Below are 23,569 nucleotides of genomic sequence, written 5' to 3' on the forward strand. Positions count from 1 at the left end.
AAACCTCTAGGTTAAATAAAACTGAACAAGCTTCTTAACAGGGGGTTCTCAGAAACTAATAAACTATTGTGAATTCTGGTTTTCTATAAGGGAGATACACACCAGCTCCTCCTAAACACGTCTGACCACGGAACCCTATGCAGAGGTGATCATTTTATTATTTTATTTTTTAAAAAGATTTTATTTATTTGAGAGTAGAGAGAGAGAGCACAAGCAGGGGGAGTGACAGAGGTGGAAGAAGGAGGAGACTCCCTGCTGAGCAGGGAGCCTGACGCAGCACCCAATCCCTGGACCCCGGGATCATGACCTGGGCTGAAGGCAGATGCTTAACCGACTGCGCCACCCAGGTGTCCATAGAGGTGCTCGTTTTAATTAATGCTCCTCAAAGAAGGATAGAATAGTCTTCAATACTGCTATTCTCTACTGTATGGCACAATAGAAAGGGGATAACAAATGTGAAAGAACTTTGACAATGTGCCATACAAATATACAACAGCATTATTTCAGGTACTTGGCATGTTTTAATCACCTGAAAATTCTTCTGAAATAAATTTTCCACTTATGAGACACTCTTCTAAATGCGGACACCACATATGTGCACATCACTGATTTGAGTGACAGAAGGAGCTTCTTGTATGTAACCTTCATACCAACACCTCAGTTTGTCACAGGGCAGACCACAGAGGCCAGATTTTCCTGGGACACCGCGGAGTAGGACACTAAACAAAGCTGTGGTTCTAGAATGATCTGCCAGAGGATGGCAGCTGAGGAGGTGTTTCCATGAGGAGCCAGGACAGTTACCAGGTACACATGGTATCTTGGCGTCCTCAATGACCTTCAGGTCTCAGTTGAAAACAGAAATCAAAACTAATACTCAAAAATATTTACTGCCAGTCACACAGCTGATTCTTAATTTTCCTATCAGCAAAATCTGCAGTAAAATGGAGGTCAAAGTAATTTTTTTCTTTTTTGTCAGCCAGAGATAAAAGAGCCTAAATCTCATTTTCCTAAAATGCTCTGTATACTCAGCGTAAATATTACTTGAATAAACCATACGCAACTAAATGGGTTTTTCCCTCCATGTGCTATGAACTCAAGTATCATGTTTAAAAAATCAGTACTAGAAACTGAAAGTGTAAAGAATTAAGTTCTGGTCTCCTATTACCGTGGGAATACCATATAGACAAGACTGTTTTGGTTGAAATTGGCTTTCTGATTTCATTGACATTTAGGGGATGAACTCCGGGGTGTATTTCTACTATCACATTTATGGGTGTATTTCCTCAGTGAATAACAAAAAGGACAAATTATAATAGCACGTTTAGAGCTATCCAAAGTTGTATTATGAAGTGACTAAAATCTACTTCACAGGAAGGATGAATTCCTTTATTATAACTTGTAACTCAGAAATTGTAACTTACAGTTTGGAAACCAATATACTTAAACACAGTAGTTGTATACTGTAGTAGTTTGCTAATAGAGAGGTTTTACATGGAGAAAGCTGTTTGTGTGTAGATAATAAATGTTTATATGTGTGTGGTATTAATGTTATATATGATTTTATAAATAGTAGATCTTGTCTGAGGAATTTTATTTTTAAGGTATTTTATTTTTATGCTCTCTAGAAAATAATTTGAAAAATATTTTTTTGAGGGGGGGAGGGGCAGAGGGAAAGGGAGAGCGAGAATCCCAGGCAGGCTCATGCCCAGTATGGAGCCTGATGTGGGACTCAATCTCACAACCCTGAGATCATGACCTGGGCTGAAATCAAGAGTCAGATGCTTAACTGACTGAGCCATCCAGGTGCCCCCCAAAAATAATATTTGAAAGTACAGTCTTGGTATCATTTTAAATTTAAGATCCCAGCTGAAGATCAGCAGCATAAATTCAGGTAAGAGCAAAACAGTTGGTATCGGAGAGGGTGGAGTTAAGGAAAAAATAAAGTTCAAGTATTTTAAGTAGAGCAGTGCTGAATGATGGTATTAGTGGTCAAAGGTCAGAGAGAGCCCATCAAACAGAAGCAGAAGTGGTGTCACTTTCTAATAGCACTCTGTCCTCACTCTCTCCCCAGACTGTCACTGAAATAAAGCACTTTTTAAAAAAGATTTTATTTTAGAGTGAGCGAGCAAAAGTGAGCGTGTGCACACGGGGGTGAGGGGAGCAGAGGGAGAGAGAGAATCTCAAGCAGACTCTGCACTGAGCCTGGAGCCTGATTGGGGCCGGGGGGGAGAGGGGCCTCAATCTCACCACCCTGAGATCATGACCTGAGTTGAAATCAAGAGTCAGATACTTAATCAACTAAGCCACCCAGGAGCTTCTGAAATAAAGCATTTTTAAAGAAGATTTATTTGAGAGAGAGAGCACAAGCGAGAAAGAGCATGATTGGTGGGGGAAGGGGTAGAAGGACAAGAAGGCAGACGCTTAACCGACTGAGCCACCCAGGCCCTCTGAAATAAAGCATTTTGAAGATCATCATACACCATCCCACCTACTTCTAAATGAATAAAGAGGATTCATGTATGACACAGAGTTGTTCGTGCTTCACTTCACTGATTTTAACTGTATCCTGTTATTCTGGCTCAGTGTTTTTCAACCTCGATACTACTGATATTTACACCAGACAATTCTTTGTTGTGGGGAGCTATCCTATGCATTTTTCTCTAACACCAGTTTGGCTGTTCTTCCCCTCAAAAGATCCTTCATAGATGAAATCATTTAACTGAGTAGTAAATCCATGGACTAATAGTAAACTTACTTCCAGCAACAACACAACTAATGTTGGAAAAATGCTGTCATCTGATGCTGCAAATTAACCAATCTCTTCCAGGGAAGTATAAGAGTTAAAAACTTCATGGTCTCTATTTGGCACTATAGTAACTAGATCTTGATTAAAATATAAAAATAGATTGCAGCATAACAGCAAAAGGCAACAGGTCTAGTTAATAAACAGAAAGGAATCATCACTCCATCAGGTTTAACCTTAATGAATAATGATGTAGTTTAAAAAAAATTTTTTTTTTTAAGATTCCATTTATTTGTCAGAGAGAGGGAGAAAGTGAGCACGTGTGCGCACAAGCAGGGGGAGCAGCAGACTCCCAGCTGGGCAAGGAGCCCGCTGCAGGGCTCAATCCCAGGACACTGGGATCATGACCTGAGCCAAAGGCAGATGCTTAACCGACTGGTCCACCCAGGTGCCCCTAGGTTTAAATTTCTAAAAAGAACTTTTAGTCAAATGGTCCATGATCAGGACACTGGCTCTGTATAAATCATTCTATTTTTTCACATACAGTAGTCCCCCTTATCCATGGTTCTGCTTTCCATGGTTTCTATTACCCTCGGTCAACCATGCTCCAGAAGCAGATGATCCTCCTTCTGATGTACAGTTAGGTCAAGAGCAGCCTAACGCTACACCACAATGCCTACGTCATGCACCTCATTTCATCTTATAACACAGGCATTGTACTGTCTCACATCATCACAAAGGTGAGTACAGTATAGGACGATGTATCATGGTTGTATGTTTTTTAAATTATTGCCACTGAAATATTTATAGGTAAAATATTTCTGGAATTTCCTTTAAAAAAAAAAGAGGACATAATAAAAAACATCGTCAAAATGGTGATAACTTCTGAAGCCAGATGACAGATGGTAGATATATGGATTTACCTTTTTACTTTTTTAAGTGGTGACAACTATTTAAATTGATTTAAAATAGCACCACCAACCTTACTGTGAACTGACCAAAATGCTTTAATATGGGTGATGTAGAAAAATGCATAAACATATACTGTTCTATAAATTCTCTTTACTTAATGATGTACTTAATTGGGTTTTAACGTCTGACATGCAGAAAAGGTCATGAATGAAGTCAGTTTGTTTAAAAAAAAATACTAGATTATTTATGAAAGTGCAAAACATCTAATGTTTTGCCCAATTTTGGAGTTCTTCCCTTAGTTACTTTGCTCCACATAAAACTCATTATTATCTTCCAACCAGGTCTTTCTTATTCTATATAGCTCAGCTGTCTCTTTTATGAATATTAGTATAATTTTCTTCAGTTACTTCTGAACAATCTTACTAAGAAAGTCTATGTATGCATAATAAAAATCTCAACAATGACTTTATTATTTGTTAGGCATAAGCTAAAACATAATATTCAGCATGGAAAAACCTGGTTGTTGTAAAAAAAAAAAAAATTTGCTTTGTGCAAAAATGTGACAGAGACTCACCAAAGAGCCATACTTAAAAAATTAGTAACTTAATATTTTGAAAAAGAAATTGTGTTTTTGGAAATTCAAAAAATATCACTTAAGCTTTTATAACTATGCTCCATATTCTCACACTGGTATTTTATTATAATACAACTGTGAGGCTTCTTAATCTTTAATTAAAAAAAAAATTGCCACTGTGATTTTTAACAACAGGTTAACTTTAAAGTTGTTTGTGTGTGGTTATTATTATTATTGTGTTCTGATCAAACTTTCTGAGGTAACTATAGATTCACATGCAGGTTTAAGAAAGAATACAGAGAGATCTTGTGTAACCTTTACCTGGTTTCCTCTAATGGTAGTATCTTGGAAACGTATAGCACATTGTTACAATCAAAATGTTGATAAGTGATACAGAACATTTCATTATAAGGATCCCTCGTGTTGGTCTTTTTATAAACATACCCACTTTCCTTCCACCCTGACACCCCCTCTTAAACCTGGCCATGACTAACCTGTTCTCCATTTCTCTAATTTTGTCATTTCAAGAAAGTCACAAATAGAACCATATGGTATGCAATCTTTTGGGTTTGACTTTATTCACTAAGCATAGTTTTCTGGAGACTCATCTAGGTTGTTGCATGTATCAATAGTTCATCCCTTTTTACTGTTGAGTAGTATTCTGTAGTGTGGATGTACTATGTAACTTTGTCGAACTATTCATCCGTAGAAGGACATCTAGGTTGTTTTCACTGTTTGGCCATATTGTGAATAAAGATGCTATGAACATCTGTGTACTGGTTTCTGGGTAAACAGAAATCTTTGTTTCTCTGGGATAAATGCTCAGATGTGCAACTGCTAGGTAGCATGGTAGGTGAATGTCTAGTTTCTCTCTTTCCTTTTTTTTTTTTTTAACATTTTATTTATTATGTAAACTCCACCCCAAATGTGGGGCCTGAACTCATGACCCTGAGGTCAAGAGTTGCATGCGCTACTGACTGAGCCAGTTAGGTGTCCCTGAATGTACAGTTTTTAAAGAAACTGTCAAACTGTTTCTAGAGTGGCCCTATCATTTTACATTCCCACCAGCAATGTATGAGTGATCTGTTTCTCCATATCCTTGCCAGCATTTGGTGTTGTCACTTTTTTAAATTTTAACCATTCTGACGGACGTATAGTGATATCTCATAGAGGTCTTAAGTTGCATTTTCCTAACAGCTGGTTGATGTTGAGTATCTTTTCGAGTGCTTATATGCCTCTTATATGTCCTTTTTGATGAAATCTCTGGTCATGTCTTTTGCCCGTTTTCTAATTGGACTGATTTTTTTTTTAAACTATTGAGTTTTGCGAGTTTTTTATTCTAGATACTAGTCCTTTGTTGGTATTTGGTTTACAAGTATTTTCTCCCAGTCTGTAGCCTGCATTTTCATCTTTTTACCAGGCTCATTCATAGAGCAAAAGTTTGAAAAGGCAAACTTATCAATTTTTCCTTTTATGGATCATGCTTTTAGTGACAAGCATGTCTATCACTACATCCTGAAGACTTTCTCCTCCCCCCCCCCAAAAGATAAATAGCTAAATGTTTTACATTTAACTCCATGATCTGTTTTTAGTTTTTGTATAAGATGTGAGACTCGGTTCATTTATTTTGTCTATGAATGTCCAATTGCTGGAGCACCATTTAACTGAAATGCTTATCTTCCTCTATAAGTTGTTTCTGCACCTCTGTTAAATTATTTGGGCATATCTGCGTGGGTCTATTTATTGTTTCTCTATTCTGTCCCACTGCTGTTAAGTATCTATTCCTTTACTGATATCACACAGTCTACGTTAAGGCTTGAAATCAAAGAGTGATTCCCCTACTTTATTCTTTTTCAAAATTGTTTTAGCTATTCCAGGTCCTCTGCCCCTCTATCTATATTTTATAACAATACTGTCAGATACCTACCAAAAAATCTTACTGGAACTTTGATAGGTATTGGATTAAACCTCTTTATCAATCTGTGAAGAAGTGACATCTTTATTAGATTGAGTACTCCAAACAATGAACATTGTATATCTCTTCATTTATTTATATCTTTATTTCATTAGCATTTTGCAGTTTTTAGCATATATGTCCTGTTCTGTATGTTATTTTTAGATTTATACCTAGGTATTTCATTTTCTTTTTGTGAGATTATAGATGGCATTGTATTTTAAATTTTGGTGTTCATTGCTATATACACAAATAGATTTTTTTAAAAAGTAAACTCTGTGCCCAACATGGGGCTCAAACTCACAACTCTGAGATCAAGAGTCACATGCTCTACTGACTGAGCCAGCCAGGAGCCCCATATATATAATAGATTTTTATATATTTGTCTTGTATCCTGTAATTTTTTTTTTTTAAGATTTTATTTATTTGACAGAAAGAGACACACTGAGAGAGGGAACACAAGCAGAGGGAGTGGGAGAGGGAGAAGCAGGTTTCCCACGGAGCAAGGAGCCCGATGTGGGGCTCAGTCTCAGGACCCTGGGATCATGACCTGAGCCAAAGGCAGAAACTTAACGACTGAGCCACCCAAGCACCCTGTATCCTGTAATTTTCTTGAACTCATTTATTAACTAGTTTGTGTGTGTGTGTGTGTGTGTAAATTCCTTGGGATTTCCTAGAGACAATCATGTCAGTCACAAATAAAAAGTTTTATTTCTTCCTTTCTGAGTTGTCTGCCTTTATTTCCCTTTCCTGCTTTATTGCACTAACTAGAACTTCCCACCAATATCTTAAATGGTGAGAGCAGACATCCTTGCCTTGTTCCCAATCAAGGACTAAAAGCATTTAGCCTTTCATCATAAGTGTAATGTTAGCTGTGGGTTGTTTTGTAGATTTAAAAAATATATATATTTTATTTATTTGACAGGGAGAGAGACAGCCAGAGAGGAAACACAAGCAAGGGGAGCGGGAGAGGGAGAAGCAGGCTTCCCACGGAGCAGGGAGCCTGATGCAGGACTCTATCCCAGGACCTTGGAATCATGACCTGAGCCAAAGGCAGACGCTCAACGACTGAGCCACCCAGGCACCCTTGTAGATGCTTTCTAACGAGCTGAGGAAGTATTCTTCAATTCCTTTTTTTTTAAGTTTTAAAACATGTACAGGTGTTAAATTTTGTCAAATGCTTTTTCTGCATTAATTGCTACAATGTGGTTTTATTTCTTCACCTAATTAAAATGGAGATTATATCGACTGGTTTTTTCTTTCTTTTTTTTTTTTTTAAAGATTTTATTTATTTATTTGACAGAGAGAGACAGCGAGAGCAGGAATACAAGCAGGGGGAGTGGGAGAGGGAGAAGCAGGCTTCCCGCTGAGCAGGGAGCCCGATGTGGGACTCGATCCCAGGACCCTGGGATCATGACCTGAGCCGAAGGCAGACGTTTAACGACTGAGCCACCCAGGCGCCCAATATATCGACTGGTTTTCAAATACTGAACCAGCCTTGCATCCCTGGAATAAATTCCATTTGGCCATGATATATATACTTTATGTATGTACATGGGTATGATTTCATATATTGTTGAAATTCTATTTGTTGATACTCTGTTAAGGAATTCTGCTTATACATAATAAGAGGTATCAGTCTGTACTTTTTTTTGGTACTTTCTTTGGTTTTGGTTATCAGTGTAATATAAGCTTCATAAAATAAATAGGGAAATGTCCCATTTCTTCTTTTTTTTTTTGGAAAAGATGTTGTAGAATTGGTGTTCATTCTTTCTTTAAATGTTTGAAAAAAAGAAATGAATGAGTGATTGTATGTTTGGTAGAATTCTCCAGTGAAACCATCTGGACAGAGAGATTTCCTTTTAGGGAATTTTAAAATTATGAATTCAAATTTCCTTCATAATTATATAGGACTATTCAAATAATCTATCTCAGGGACACCTGGGTGGCTCAGTTGGCTAAGCGTCTGCCTTTGGCTCAGGTCATGATCCCAGGGTCCTGGAATCAAGTACCGCATCGGGCTCCCTGCTCAGAAGGGAGTTTGCTTCTTCCCCTGCCTGCCGCTCCCCCTGCTTGTGCTCATTCTCTCTCTCTGACAAATAAATAAAACCTTAAAAAAAAAAAAAGAGTCAAATTAAAAAAAAATAATAATCTATCTCACATTAGGTGAGTTGTAGTAGTCTGTGTTTTTTTGTCCATTTTATGTGATTTATTATATTTATGTATTGTTCCTTTGATGTCTGCAAGATCTGTAGTTTTATGTTCTGTTTTGTTTCTGATACTGGTAAGGTAATCTCTGCCTTCTCTCTTTGGTCAATCTTGACAGAGGTTTCTCAGTTTTAATGACCTTGAAAAAACACAGTGTTTCATTCATTTTCTCTATCATAATTTTCCTGTTTTCAATTTCACTGATTTCTGCTCTTACCTTTATTATTTCTTCTATTTGCTTTGGGTTTCTGAGGTGGGAGCTAAGATTCTTGCTTTGAGACTTCTATTCTATTGTAGGCATTTAATGCTATACATTTCCCTCTCTGTACCTGAATTACCTGTTATTTTCTGATATGCTATAGTTTCATTTTCATTCAGTTCAATATATTTTTTTTTAAAGATTTTATTTATTTATTTGACAAAGAGAGAGACAGCGAGAAAGGGAACACAAGCAGGGGGAGTGGGAGAGGGAGAAGCAGGCCTCCCCCGGAGCAAGGAGCCCTATGCTGGGCTCGAATCCAGGACTCCGGGATCACGACCCCAGCCGAAGGCAGACACCCAACGACTGAGCCACCCTGGCCCAGTTCACTGTTTTGGTTTTTTTTCTAATAAAAAAAAATTGTATTTACTTAGAAGCATTCAGAATGTCAACAAAAGAGCTGCAACTTTTTTTTTTTTTTTTTTGCAATTACAGAGTGGTATTCAGTTAACAGAACAATAATTATTTCGTAGAAGCTGCATCAGAGACAACTGAAGATGAAAAACTACCATCCCCATATATAACTAATTTGTGCTGTGCACCAACAAGAACCTGCTTTAAATTTCCATGCCAATTTACAACCCCCATACTGCACCAGGCAAGGTTAGTGGCTACTGAAAATACCACCAGGACAGGGCTATCTAAAGACACATTCGGTAGTGTGTTAACTATACAAAGAAAGACACTGTACAGTTTAAAAACAAATCTTACACAGCCTTACATTTCAATTTTTTTCTTTAAAAGGAGTGAGTTGTGTACAGGGGGGTTAAATGCTTTATAGACAAGAAAAAAAAACTGTGCTAGAACCAACTTATTCATCATCATCTTCTTCTTCATCTTCTCATCCTCCTCCTCCTCTTCTTCATCTTCATCTTCCTCCTCTTCCTTCTTTTTTTTTTTTCTTAAAGATTTTATTTATTCATATGAGATACAGAGAGAGAGCACATGTAGTGGGAGAGGCAGGGGGAGAGGCAGAGGGAGAAGCAGGTTTCCCATGGAGCAGGGAGCCCGATGTGGGGCTCGATTCCAGGACCCTGGGATCATGACCTGAGCCGAAGGCAGACGCTTAACGACTGAGCCACCCAGGTGCCCCTTCTTCCTTTTCTTGCTCTTTTCAGCCTTGACAACTCCCTTTTTTGCCGCATCAGGCTTTCCTTTAGCTCGGTATGCAGCAATATCCTTTTCATATTTTTCCTTCAGCTGAGCAGCCTTCTTTTCATAAGGCTGCTTGTCATCTGTAGCAGTGTTATTCCACATCTCTCCCAGTTTCTTTGCAACATCACCAATGGATAGGCCGGGATGTTCTCCTTTGATTTTTGGGCGATACTCAGAACAAAACAAGAAAAAGGCCAAAGGAGGGTGCATTGGGATCCTTGAACTTCTTTTTTGTTTCCCCTTTAGGGGGGATATAAGTTTTCATTTCTCTTTCATAACGGGTCTTGTCCGCCTTTGCCATGTCTTCAAATTTTCCTTTCTCTTTAGCAGACATGGTGTTCCACCTTTCTGAGCACTTCTTAGAAAACTCTGAGAAGTTGACTGAAGCCATCTGGGTGCTTCTTCTTGTGCTCCTCTTGGCAAGTTTGCACAAAGAATGCATATGATGACATTTTGCCTCTCGGCTTCTTCGGATCTCCTTTGCCCATGTTTAATTATTTGTTCAGTGTATTTTTAAGTTTCCTTTAAGATGTCCGCTAGACACAGAGAAGTGCGTTGTTTAGTTTCCAAGTCTTTGGAGATTTTTTTTCCAGTTATCGCTTATTGATAACCAGACTAATAGAACTGAAAGGAGAAATAGACAAATTGGAGACTATTATTGATTTCTAGTTTAATTCCACTGTTTAGTTTAGTTCCAGATTTCTATTGGTTTTTGCTTCACATATCTTGCAGCTCTACTGTTTGATATATACATATTTAGGATTGCTATGTCTTCCTGGCAGACTCATATAATGTCCCACTCTATCTCTGGCAATTTTCTTTGCTCTTAAGTCTACTTTATTTGATATAAATAGAGCCACTCTTGCTTTCTTCTGATTAATGTTTGTATGATATATCTTTTCCAATAATTTTCTTTTCAACTTGCCTGTATCATTATATTTGAAGTGAGTTTCTTATAGACACCCATATAGTTGGGTCATGTTTTTTAATCCTCTCTGCCAATTTTTTTTGATTTGTGTATTTAGATCATGTACATTTCATGTCATTATTACAATGTGAGGGCTTACATCTGCCACTTTGTTTTTTGTGGCTGGCTTTGGTTTTCTTTTTCTTACCTTTCTGAGGGTTAATTTGAACCTTTTTAAAAGTTTCATACTGATTTACCTATTGTTTATTAGTGTATCTCTTTGTATATTTTTTAGTAGTTACTCCAGATATTGCATTTATATACATAAGACTTAATATATATATATATATATATATATATATATATATATATAAAACTTAATCACAGTCTACCAATGTTGTCAATTTTACCAAATCAGGTGAAGTATAGTATATTACAGTACCCTTACCTCCCCTGATAGCCCCTTCTTCACCATGGTATTTCCTGTACATACATCAAGAACACATTAGACATTATTGTTCTGCTTCATTTGTCAAACAATTTATAAGACTTAAAATGTTTTAAGAAAAATCTATCGTAATTATCCATACTTTTGGTTACTGGTGTTCCTTCAAAGATTCTTTCTTTTATTTCATTTCTGTTAGATAACTTCCATTAGCCATTGTTTTGTAGGTCCGCTATTAATAAGTTCTTAGCTTTCTTTCATCCTGATTAATGTTTTCACTTTTCTTCATTCTTGAAAGGTATTTTTGCTAGTTCTACCATCCTGAAAATTATTCTCTTTCAGCTCTTGAAATTGCTGTGTATTTCTTTCTGACCTCCACTGTTTCTGATGAGAAACTGCTGTCATTTGAATTGGTAAGTTTCTTACTGCTCTTGTAATTTTTCCTTTGTCTTTAGCTTTCAGAGATTTGACCGTGGACAGAAGTTTGGCGTGGCGTGGATTTATCTGGGTTTTATCCTGTTTGGAGTTAGCTCAGCCTCTTAAATCTAGGTTTATGTCTTCTGCCACACTTGGCAAGTTTTTGGTCATTGAGTATTTTAGAGCCATCTTCGTTCTGCTTTCCTTCTAGGAATCTGATAACACAATGTTAGAGTTTGTGTTATGGTTCCACAGGTCCCTGATGCACTGCTCATTTTTTTTCCCAGTCTATTTTCTCTCTGTAGTATAGACTGAGTAATTTCTATTTTTCTATCAACCAGTTCACTATTTCTTTCCTTTGTCCCCTTCATTCTGCTGTTGACCCCATCCACTGAGCTTTTTTTTATGTTAATTATATTTTTTGTTCTAACATTTCTATCTGGTTCTTATTTGTATTACTTTTGCTGAGACTACTTTTCACTTGTTTCAAGAATGCTATTTTTTTTTTTTTTTAAGATTTTTAATTTTTTATTTGACAGAGAGAGAGAGTACAAGCAGGGGGAGCGGCAGGCAGAGAGAGAGGGAAAAGCAGGCTCCCCGCTGAGCAGGGAACCCGATGCGGGGCTCGATCCCAGGACCCTGGGATCATGACCTGAGCCGAAGGCAGACACTTAACCGTCTGAGCCACCCAGGTGCCCGGCAATGCTAATTGTTTGTTGAGGCATTTTTATGATGGTTGCCTAGAAAATTCTTTGTCAGTTCTAACATCTCTGTCATCTTGCTATTAGCATCTATTGATTTTTTTTTTTTCCATTCAGTTTGAGATCTTTCTGGTTCTGGGTATGAAGAGCGATTTTCTAATGATATCTGGACATTTTGGGTACTGTGTTACGAGACTCTGGATCTTACTTAAACCTATACTTTTGCTGGCTTTTTCTGACACCAATCCCACAGGAAAATGATGAGTACGGGAAAACCTCATTAAAGTAAGCTGATGGTAGAAGCAGCACCATAATTTTTTCTGCCTTGTTTGGCCATAGTAGAATGGTTATTTTCTAAAAGCTTTCTGTCTTGCTAGGCTTTCCTGGTCCTTTGGCTAGAAAGTAGGCTTCTTTTTTCCACCTGCACCTGCTGGCTTTTCTGGATTGCCAGTTTCTCTAGAACCCAATCTGAAGAAAACCAAGGGAAATCACTGCTGTGTCACCTTCCTCAGACCCCAAGGCCTCTAAGCTGGTCAACCTTCCTCCCTCTGCCTTTCAGTCTTCTTGTAATTGTTTTACATACAATATTTCAGAGTTCTAGCTGTACTTGGCAGGTGGAAGAGGTGAAAGGAAGTCTACTCCATTCTTCTAGATGCTGAAGCCCTTTGGTTATTGCTTTCATGCTCAATCAGTTCCTAAGTCATGTAGAGATTCAGATTTGATTTTGCCCTTTGTGGATCACAAAATGGTCCTCCACCTTCTCAGAATACTTGATCATGAAATATTTTTAGCTTTTAGGTAAAATCTCATGGATGATTATATTATATAATGCTTGTCTATGAATCTTTTAAAAATGGGATTAAAAAAGATTATTTCTTAATATCCTTGGTTTCTGAGAAGCAAATTAATTTACATAATTAAGTTCTCTCATGAGTATAGGAAATTCCTGCCCAGATCAAATTTAAACAATTATTTTTATTATTAACACAGAATTTCTGTAATAAGTGCTGCCAAAACATTAATGGAATTTATTTAAGTGTTCAGCCAAATGAGAATAGTAATTTGCTGCTTACAAATACCTACTGTTACTAGTTAAGAATAAAGAAAATGAACACAAAGGCATCAGAAACAAAACTAGAAATCTATGATTACTTTCTAGTATTTGATGTTTTGTCATTTGACTTCATAGTATGTTTTTTTTTTTTTTTCCTAAGTTTTATTTATTTAAGTCATCTCTACACCCAACATAGGGCTCGAACTCACAACCCGGAGATCAAGAGTTGTATGTTCTTCGGACTGAGCCGGCCAGGCGCCTCATAGTATGAGTTTTTTTAAATCAAAATGTATTCAATTTTGGCCTTAGGGTTCTCAAAATCAATAAGAAAATCAATAATAATCCATAAGGATATGTTTCAGAGGTCTTGAAATCCTCACAACACATTGGCTATTATGGTTTCCAAATACAACACCTCTCTGAAACAGGCAGCTTGACCTATTTTAAGTTGAACAAAGAGAACAAATTTCTCTCTGGGTTCATTGTGCAAAGTGCAATATTACTCTTGTATGTTATCAAATTGTAATTACTGGCAATAAGTAAAGCATTAACTGGTGGCTGTAGGAAATGATGAGCACCTCATCAAGTATAGGTAAGTATAATATCATACTTTAGAATTTTCCAGTGAATATACCAATGCTGTTGAATTACTGTAGTCAATTTCTAGGTTCAAAAGTTAATTAGAAGAGCCCCAAGTATATTCTTAATAAAAATTTACTCACTGTTTACTATGTTAAAGGCATAGTGTTAGCTGCTGCCTAACATCTTATTCTCTGCTATCCTTAGAAAAATGACATTTTAAAATCATTTATTTTCTAGATTCCCTTTTTGTAGCTGCTAAGATACTTACCCAGAAGGTGGGAAGTACAGCATTACTCTAGGCAAACTACTTATTTTTTTTAGCATCTTTCCTGCCTTTTACAAAATAGACTGTAGCAATACTTTTACCTTAGAGATAATTATCTACTCATCTATGTATAGTATATAAATACCATATCCAAATATAGAAAGCATAAAAAGAACATGATGTGTTCAGAAAACTTGTAGCAGTTCAGGCTGATCAATGGAAATAACTGAGATACTTTAAATTTTATTAAAGATGGCGGAATTCCCACACTTTGTATGTTACAAAGAAATAATGTAATACCTTCCCTATTTAAGCAAAAGTAGAAAAAATAGCTACAAATGTTTAGTATCTTGATACATTTCCAAATTTCATTAGTGTTCATTTTTTCCCTCTAAGATAAATATATGCAAAGATGTGTTAAAGAATTTTGGCTTCAAGAGAAGGCTCGGAATATTATTTAAGAATCTGATTTAAGATGAATGTTACAAGGCAAGGCATTTCAAACAGAAGAAATTTTCCTACTCTATGATATTCAAAGACTAAAAAGCTTATGGAAGATGTATCAATAAGTGAATATTAAAGTATACAATACATTTCAATTAAGTGAGAAGATGATGAACATTTAGAAGGGCCTCTTATTTACCTCTTCTACATTGGAAGCAGTCTTAGCAGAAGTTTCCATGAAGATAAGTCCATGTTCTCGTGCAAAAGCTTCACCTTCTTCTTTTTTTACTTCTCTTCTAGATTCTAAATCACTAAACATAGGAAATAAAAGGCCGTATTATTAACCATTACAGTATAAATAGAGGTATCTGTGGAAAGTGTACCAAAAGATTCAAAGTTGTGCTGACTATTCTTTCAATTAATTTTTAACCCGTAATAATCAACTGCATTATTCCGGGTATTATGAAGGTCAAATGGCTAGAACACAGTGCTTAGTGTCAAGAAACAAACGATCCAAAAGGAGAAGGTTCTGAGTTAGAGTCCTAGAACACTAAAAGTAGAGAAACCTAGATGGAACATCTACCCAACACCTTGCTCTTGATTATAGTAGGTTCCCAAAGAAGGGAACCGTTTTACTCAAAATAATAATTCAAGAGAGTAGAGCTACACTAGTCTAATCGTTCAGCCAGACTGAGTTTCTATGAATGTGATTTAAAAATAAATCACATAATTTCCAGAAGCTCTAGGAAACTGCTTAATAAAATCCAAAGTACTAAAGACACATTAATTAGATTATTAATCTTACTTGGTTTAACTCCTAGCAAAACTGTTAATAGAAAAAAAGAGAGTGAAACAAAAGTCTAAGCTAGAAGTTTTGGGGGAAAGCACAGTATTCATTTTTATCGTATGGGAACTATATTAGTAAGGTGGGGGGAAAGTAGTGGTCTCTTTCAAGTGTGTTTTACTGTAAAAATTTTAAAACTTTATTATAAAGTATTTTTTATTACTATAAAATATTTTAAGCACACAAAAAAGGATGGAGAATAATAGAATACCCATGTACTTCCATCTAACCCTGACATTATTTTGACACATTTATATCAGATTTCTTCACTGTGGAGAAATGAAATCAAGTTACAGTTGATTTACCTCCTGTGTACCTGTCTGTTCCTGATCTCATTCTTCCCCCTTTCACCTCAAAGGTAACCACTTCTCTGTATTTGGTGTTTTCACTCTCATGCATGTTTTTTATATGTATACTCATGTTTATAGCCATACAATAGAGGGTTTTTCAGATGTAGCTATTACTTTGCAATGTGTTAATTTTGATGTGGGTCAACATGATGCTTTTGAGATTTATCAATGTAATATATGTAGATCTAGTTTCTTAGTGTTTTATTGCTATATTATATAGTCTACTGAATGAATGCAACACATTTTTAATTGTTCATTTGACAAAGTTATTTATAATTTTTTATTATAAACAATGTTACAATAAAAATTTTATACATTTTTTTCACGTACATATGCCAAAACTTTTCCCACATAGTGAAATGTTAGAAAGTACTGTATTTTCCAAGTACAGTATTTGGTGTACATGTGCCATGACTCAGAACAGAAGACAGAAAATATCAGAGTGTATTACCCACTGTTTCATGGAATTTTTGTTTTTGATGTAGGTATACATATATTTGTGTACCAGGATATGATATAAAATGTATTTAAGACAAATCAGAAAGCTCAAAAGCCACTGCACTTGATTATATATACTTAGTACAAAGGCGTCTTTCCAAAACAGTTGTATAATTTATACTCTTAGTGGCAATGTGTGAAAGTTCCCATTGCATCACATCCTCCCCAACACATGGTAAGATCACACTTGTTAATATATGCCACTCTGATGAATGTGAATGGTATTGTACATTTATGTTAATTTTCCTTTAGTTCAGTATTAGTTTCATAAATGCCTATTATCATCATTATTAAATTAGAAATACAGAAAAATCCAAGAAAAGGAAATCATTCCTTCATTCAACAAATATTTACTGAATGCCTTTTATAAGCCAGGAATTTTAGTAAGCGCTTGGGATGTATTAATGAAGAAGTCAGACAAAAAAGTGTACATTCCAGTAGAGGACAGACAATAATATTGAGTAAAGAATATAGTATGTTAGAAAGTGGTAAATGTGGAAAAGCAGAGTAAGCAGAATCAGGAATGCCAGGGAGAGGAGGAAGGTTACTCTATAGTGTAGTCACCCTGAAACTGACTTACTTAATCTTTCTTCTTCGGCCCTGTTTTTTTCTACCTGAGAGTGACCTTTCTCACATATATGCATAACCATGCTATATCTGCAATTTCATGTCCTTTCTTCACTTAATATTAGGGTCTGTATCATTGTATCTTTTCCATAAACGCGACTTTTAGTGACTAATTAATAATATCCCATCACAATTCACTTAACCATGTCCTTGGATGATGAGGAATAAAGTATAAAACTGGCATTGTGAAGTGTTTTACATGGATTATCTCATTTAATGCACTTGACAGATGAGGAAATGAAAGAACAGAGGATAGGCAAAACCACCAAGTTCACAGTCTAGGAGGAGCTGATGGAGGAGGTAGAATCACCATCTGGATCACTGTGCTCTACAAGGATTACTTCTCATAATAATTGAAGAAGTTTCTGTCAAATATGGAAAAATACAAAGAAACTACCCATAATTTCAATTTCCACAGGTAATTAATATCTTGAATACAATTCTATATTATTCCTTTATTACTGGCTATTTCTTCCTACTGGAAGATGCTCATACCCACGACTGTATTTTGCCTTTTTTTCACTTACTGTATATTGTGGATCATTTTCCCATTTTGCAGTCTTTTACAATACTATTTTTACTGAGCATAAAGAATGGTGGTATTTTATGCAAACTGACATCACACAAATTAGGGATAAAACAAAACAAAGATGTTAAAGTCTTATCCACCTAGTGTTAAGTTGTTATCACTGTTTCAACTTTACAAAATTCACCAGGAATTGGATACCTTTAAAGCTGGCTGACCAGATGAGCTGTCAATTATGTTTACAAAGTTGTCACTTAGCTCATTATCAGTAACCACTGTTTATGTAATTGAAACTTTTGAGTGATTTTGTAACTTTCACAGTTGTTATACTTTAAAAATAATTTACAATTTATAAAAATTCATCTAAGCATTTAGTGGTGCAAGTGCTCAAAAAACACTCCTAAAATCCTGAAATGTTAGAAAGTTTGATATACAATATTACAAAGGGAACCACAAGAATCTGACATGCTGTTTAGATGCCCATGCTATGAAATACTAGTGGTAAGATGAGAACAAAAAGGAAGACAAACTAAGCTTACAAATACTATAGCATAGGTAGGGATAATATGCTCAACTATAATCTGAGGGCCTCCTGTGTGCCAAGCCCTATCCTGTATCTGGGGACAGACTACTCAGCAAAACAGACAAAAATTCCAAACCCCCACAGGCCTCAAGGAGCTCATATTCTAGTAAGAATAAAAAATGGGGGGAAAACACTAGCAACAGTGATGTGGTAACATGCTCCTGGAATTCAGCCCCCTTATCTGACAGTCATTCTTAAGGGAAAATTAGCTTTCAATTACACAAAATCTTCAAGAAAACACCTCTCCCCTTAAGTACCCTTTATCCTATTTTAAGCTTATGCCGTATCTTATTTAAACAATACTGTATTTGGGGATAAAATTACTGTTTTCCATACCATTATCTCTGATTACATTTGCATTTGCAAATGTTATCTTAGCAAAGAGGGTTAAAGACTTGTACCTTTGAGGGATTGTTCAAAAAAAAAAAAAAAAGAAGTGGCAATTTAAGATGCATGATCTTTTTTTTAATCACACCCTTCTTTACTTTGGTTGTTTCTTCAGTTTTCCAGGCATAAATAAAACATTTAAACTGTTTTCATTACTTAATTACCCTTCTTTCCTAAACCATTCTCTTAATTCACACCCCCTTTTTGTTTAAGGTTTGTATTATAATCCTTGACTATTAAGAATTTTTCATCTTTGTAGACTCTGCTTCCTATTTCTTGTATAACCAATTTAAAATGCCATAGTAAGAAAAATCTGTATCATCTGTCACTCTGACTAGGTCACTGCCCTTCTCAAATCCCTTCACTGGCTCCCTACTGCTTAATGCATCTAATTCAAAAATTGCCTATTCCCTGTTTCCATGTCTACCCCAATTCACCTCATCTAATAATAATCACCTCATTTATCTCTGTTCATTCCCATTCACTCTTTGCATGTCATACATTCTTTGTTCCATTCTCCTAGTTTCTTCCTTAAAATGTCTTTCCATAGCTACTATACTCTTAATTATAAGGGCCACCCACCTACAATCATTAGAAACACCTCTTGTATATAATATGCTTTTTCTTTTTTACATTTAGACTATAAGCTCCTCATGGGCAGGAACAAAATTTAAGCCATCAGTAAGTTGCCACCCACCATGTTTGAGACACAAGGAAAACACTGGTAAGATTAAAAGTATGAAAATTCTCTTTATTCTCCAAATATTCTCCTCTTATTATTTCACATATCACCACTGAATGGTAGTATGAATACTTCTATATCACAAAGACTAAAGTTTCCCTACAATAGTCTTAATCTTAAAAGCTTTATTGAGATAATTTAAATGAGGAAAGAATAACCATCAAAGGCCTTGAGCAAAGGCCAAGATGATAGATATTTCCAGTTACAAAGAAGTAATCAGTAATTGGCCTTTTACAATTGAAATGTCACTTAAGTAAATATTTTCTCTTAACAGCAAATCTTGATTTCTATTAAAATAACTCTTTCTAAAATTAAACCAATACAGTAAAATGCTATTTGCTATCTTACTATTTTTACAGCTTTACTGCAGTCTAATTGACATAAAAGAAACTGCACATCTAATATAAAATGATGAGTTTGACATGTTTACCTATGAAGCCATTCACCTCCCATAGGTTTCCTCATACCCCACTGTAATCCATCCCTTCCTCCCACTTTATCTCAGGCAACTAATGATCTGCTTTCTGCATTTTCCAGGATTTTATATAAATGGAATCACTTGATATGTCTTCATTTTCGTCTGGGTGTTTTCACTCAGCATAATTATTTTGAGATTCCTCCACTTTGTTGCACGTATCAATAGCTCATTCTTCTTTATTGCTGAGTGGTATTCCATTGTATGACTATATCACAATTTACCCATTCACTTATTATTTGAAATGTGGGTTGGTTTCCCACTTTTGGGCTATTACAAACAAAGCTGGGAGAGTATTTGTGTATAATTCTGTGTGTGGCCCTATGAAAACATGTTTATATTAGATAAATATCTAGGAATGGAATGCCCAGGTAGTACATTAGATGTATGTTTACTTTCTAAAGAAACCACCAAATTGTTTTGCGATGTGGTTCTATCATTTTACATTCCCAAAAACAGTATAAGGGTTTCAGTTCTATATCCTTGCCAACACTTGGTATGTTAATCTTTTTAATTTTAGCTATTTTAATGAATACGTAATGGTATATATATCATTGAGGTTTTATTTTTTTTTTTAAAGATTTTATTTATTTGAGTGAGAGAGAGAGAGAGAAAACATGAGTGGAGGGGAGGGGCAGAGGGAGAAGCAGACTCCCTGCTGAGCAGGGAGCCTGACGAGGTGCTCGATCTGGGGACTCCAGGATCATGACCTGAGCCAAAGGCAGACACTCAACCAAATGAGCCAGCGAGGCGCCCCTTCATTGAGGTTTTAATCTGCATTGCCTTCATGATTAGTGGTGTTAAATATTTTTATGTGCTTACTTGCCAACAATACATATCTTCTTTAGTAAAGTGCTGGTTCAGATCTTTTGCTCATTTAAAAAAACTGGGTTATCTTTTTATTAATGAATTGTACCAATTCTTCATATTAGATACAAACATTTTGTCGGATATAGGTTTTATGTTATAATATTTTCTCCTAGTCTGTAGCTTCTCTTTCATTTTTGAAACTTTTTTTGGGGGGGGCATCTGGGTGGCTCAGTTGTTAGGCATCTGCCTTTGGCTCAAGTCATGGTCCCAGGGTCCTGGGATCAAGCCCCGCATGGGGCTCCCTGCTCAGTGGGAAGCATGCTTCTCCCTCTCCCACTCCCCCCGCTTGTGTTCCCTCTCGCTGTCTGTCAAATAAATTAAAAAAAAAAAAGAAAAAAGAAAACCTTTAAATAAAAAAGAGAAACTTTTTTTTTAAGAGCAAAAGTTTTCAATTTTGTTGAATTTGAACCCTGAACAACATGGGTTTCAACTGCAAGGGTCCATTTACGTGTGAATTTTTTTCAGTAAATACAGTATGGTACAGGGGAGTGCCTGTGTGGTTCAGCTGGTCAAGTGTCTGACTCTTGATTTCGCCTCAAGTCATGATCTCCAGGTTGTGAGATTGAGCCCTGCATAAGGCTCCATACTGGGTGTGGAGCCTGCTTAGGACTCTCTCTCTCCCGCTGCCCCTCCCCCCAAATTACAGTATAGTACTGCAAATGTATTTTTTCTCCCTTATGATGTTCTTAATAACATTTTCTTTTCTCTAGCTTACTTTATTGTAAGAATACAATATATAAGACATACAAAATATGTGTTAATCGACTATTTGCTCTCCGGTTTCTAGTCAACAGTAGCCTATTAGCAGTTAAGTTTTTGGGGAATCAAAGTTACATGTTACAAAGTTTTTGACTGTGTGTTGTTCAAGGGTCAAGTATAGTTGTTTTTTCTCCCTTTTATGCCTTTTTTCTGTCCCATTTAAAAAATGTTTGACAAATCAACAAAACTAAAAGGCAACCAATGGAATGGGAGAAGATATTTGCAATGACATATCAGATAAAGGGCTAGTCTCTAAAATCTATAAAGAATTTACCAAACTCAACACCCAAAAAATAAACAATCCAGGTACAAAATGGGCAGAAGACATGAACAGACATTTCTTAAAAGAGGGCATACAAATGGCTAACAGACACATGAAAAAATGTTCAACATCACCCATCATCAGGGAAATACAAATTAAAACCACAACGAGGGGGTGCCTGGGTGGCTCAGTCAGTTAAGAGTCTGCCTTCAGCTCAGGTCATGGTCTCAAGCCCCATGTTGGGCTCCCTGCTCAGCAGGAGATCTGCTTCTCCCTCTCTCCCCTGCTCTCTCTCTCAAATAAATAAAGAAAATCTAAAAAAAAAGAAAAAAAAAAGAAAAGAAAAACAAAAGTGCCACAATGAAATACTACCTCACGCTGGTCAGATGGCTAAAATTAACAACTCAGGAAATAATGGATGTTGGTGAGGATGCAGAGAAAGCAGAACCCTCTCATGCTGTTGGTGGGAATGCAAACTGGTGCAGTCACTCTGGAAAACAGTATGGAGGTTCCTCAAAAAGTTAAAAATAGAACTACCCTATGACCCAGCAATTATACTACTAGATGATTCGAAGGGGCATATGCACCCCAATGTTTATAGCAGCAATGTCCATAATAGCCAAAATATGGAAAGAGCCCGGATGTCCTTGATGGATGAATGGATATATATATGTATATATATATATATATATATATATATATATATATACACACACACAATAGAATATTACTCAGCATAAAAAAGAATGAAATCTTGCCATTTGCAACAACGTGGATGGAACTAGAGGGCATTATGGTAAGTGAAATAAGTCAGTCAAAGACAAATACCATATATGAGTTCATTTGTGGGTAATTTAAGAAACAAAATAGGTGAACACAGGGGGAGGAAAGGAAAAATAAAGTAAGATAAAAACAGAGAGGGAGGCAAGCCATAAGGGACTCTTAACTACAGGGAACTGAGGGTAGCTGGACTGGAGGTGGGTAGGGGGATGGGGTAAATGGGTAATGGGCATTAAGGAGGGCACTTGTAATGAGCACTGGGTGTTATATGCAAGTGATGAATCACTAAATTCTACCACTTAAACTAATACTACACTGTATGTTAACTAACTTGAATTTAAATAAAATCTTGAAAGAAAAAAAAAAAAGTTTGACAAAACCAGAGTCACTAAAATTGTTTTCCTCTAGAATTTTTAAATATTTGTATTTCTAACATTTAGGTCCATGATTCACTTCAAGTTAACTTTTGTATATGGTGTGAAGTAAGGGTCAAGGTTCATTTTTTGATACATGACTATTCAATTGTTTCAGCACCATTTGATGAAAAGATTATCCTTTCCCCACTGAACTGCCCTTGCACCTTTGTCAAAAAATTAACTGTGTGTGTGTGTATGAATATATTTCTGGACTTCCCTCTTTCTATGCCAAAACTGATTACAGTACCTTATAATAAACCTTGAAATCAGTATAGTGAAACCAATAAATCCCCCAACTCTGGCTATTCTATGACCTTTGCATTTTCATACAAATTTTAAAAACAGCTTGTTAATTTTTACCTCCTTAAAAAAAGCCTAAAGAATTCTGACTGGCATTACAATGAACCTTTAGGTCAATTGGGGAAGACCTGACATCTTAAAAATATTTCGTTTCCCAATCAATGAATACAGTATATCCTTCCATTAATTCAGGGTTTTTTTGTTTTTGTTTTTGTTTTTGACTGAAGGACTCTACAGTTCAGAAAGTAGTCATCTCACATAGGAAGTTTAGGAAGACTGTGGTAACTACAGCTTACAGTTGGGGGATCAAATAGCTGTGAAAAAAATACTTTCTTAAAAATTATTTAGGGATTATTTATTTATTTTTAAAGATTTTATTTACTTGAGAAAGAGGGAGAGAGAGAGAGAGAGAAAGTGAGCATGAGCTGGGGGGAGGGGCAGAAGGAGAGGGAGAAGCAGGCTCTCCATTGGGAGCCCAATGCAGAACTTGATCCCAGGACCCCGGGATCATGATCTGAAACGAAGGCAGA

At 36.1% G+C, this 23,569-nt stretch overlaps 1 protein-coding gene and 1 pseudogene across 7 annotated transcripts in view; both read right to left on the reverse strand.

Annotated features, from left to right (window-relative positions):
• Positions 1 to 23,569, reverse strand: part of RAB2A (RAB2A, member RAS oncogene family) — a 94,624-nt gene that overhangs the window by 15,477 nt on the left and 55,578 nt on the right. For 3 of the 6 annotated variants that reach the window (XM_045896508.3, XM_054512600.2, XM_064588288.1), the window contains one exon: positions 14,820 to 14,931. The exons of 1 other annotated variant lie outside the window; for it this stretch is intronic. In XM_045896508.3, coding sequence (XP_045752464.1) covers positions 14,820 to 14,931 — 112 coding nt within the window. Of the gene's footprint in view, positions 1 to 10,289; positions 10,430 to 11,329; positions 11,790 to 14,819; positions 14,932 to 23,569 lie in introns of those variants that run through there. 2 more of the 6 variants (XM_054512602.2, XM_064588287.1) reach the window with 2 other exon arrangements.
• On the reverse strand, positions 1,659 to 10,293 carry LOC129046429 (high mobility group protein B1-like; annotated as a pseudogene). The gene is made up of 2 exons (XR_008507701.2): positions 9,725 to 10,293; positions 1,659 to 9,538 (listed from the first exon to the last, which is right to left on the reverse strand). The product of XR_008507701.2 is annotated as a high mobility group protein B1-like (transcript).

This window comes from Mirounga angustirostris, unplaced genomic scaffold (genome assembly GCF_029215605.1).
Source record: "Mirounga angustirostris isolate CCGP_5_RB_7025 unplaced genomic scaffold, mMirAng1.0.hap1 SCAF_4, whole genome shotgun sequence".
Classification (NCBI taxonomy): Eukaryota; Metazoa; Chordata; class Mammalia; order Carnivora; family Phocidae; genus Mirounga; species Mirounga angustirostris.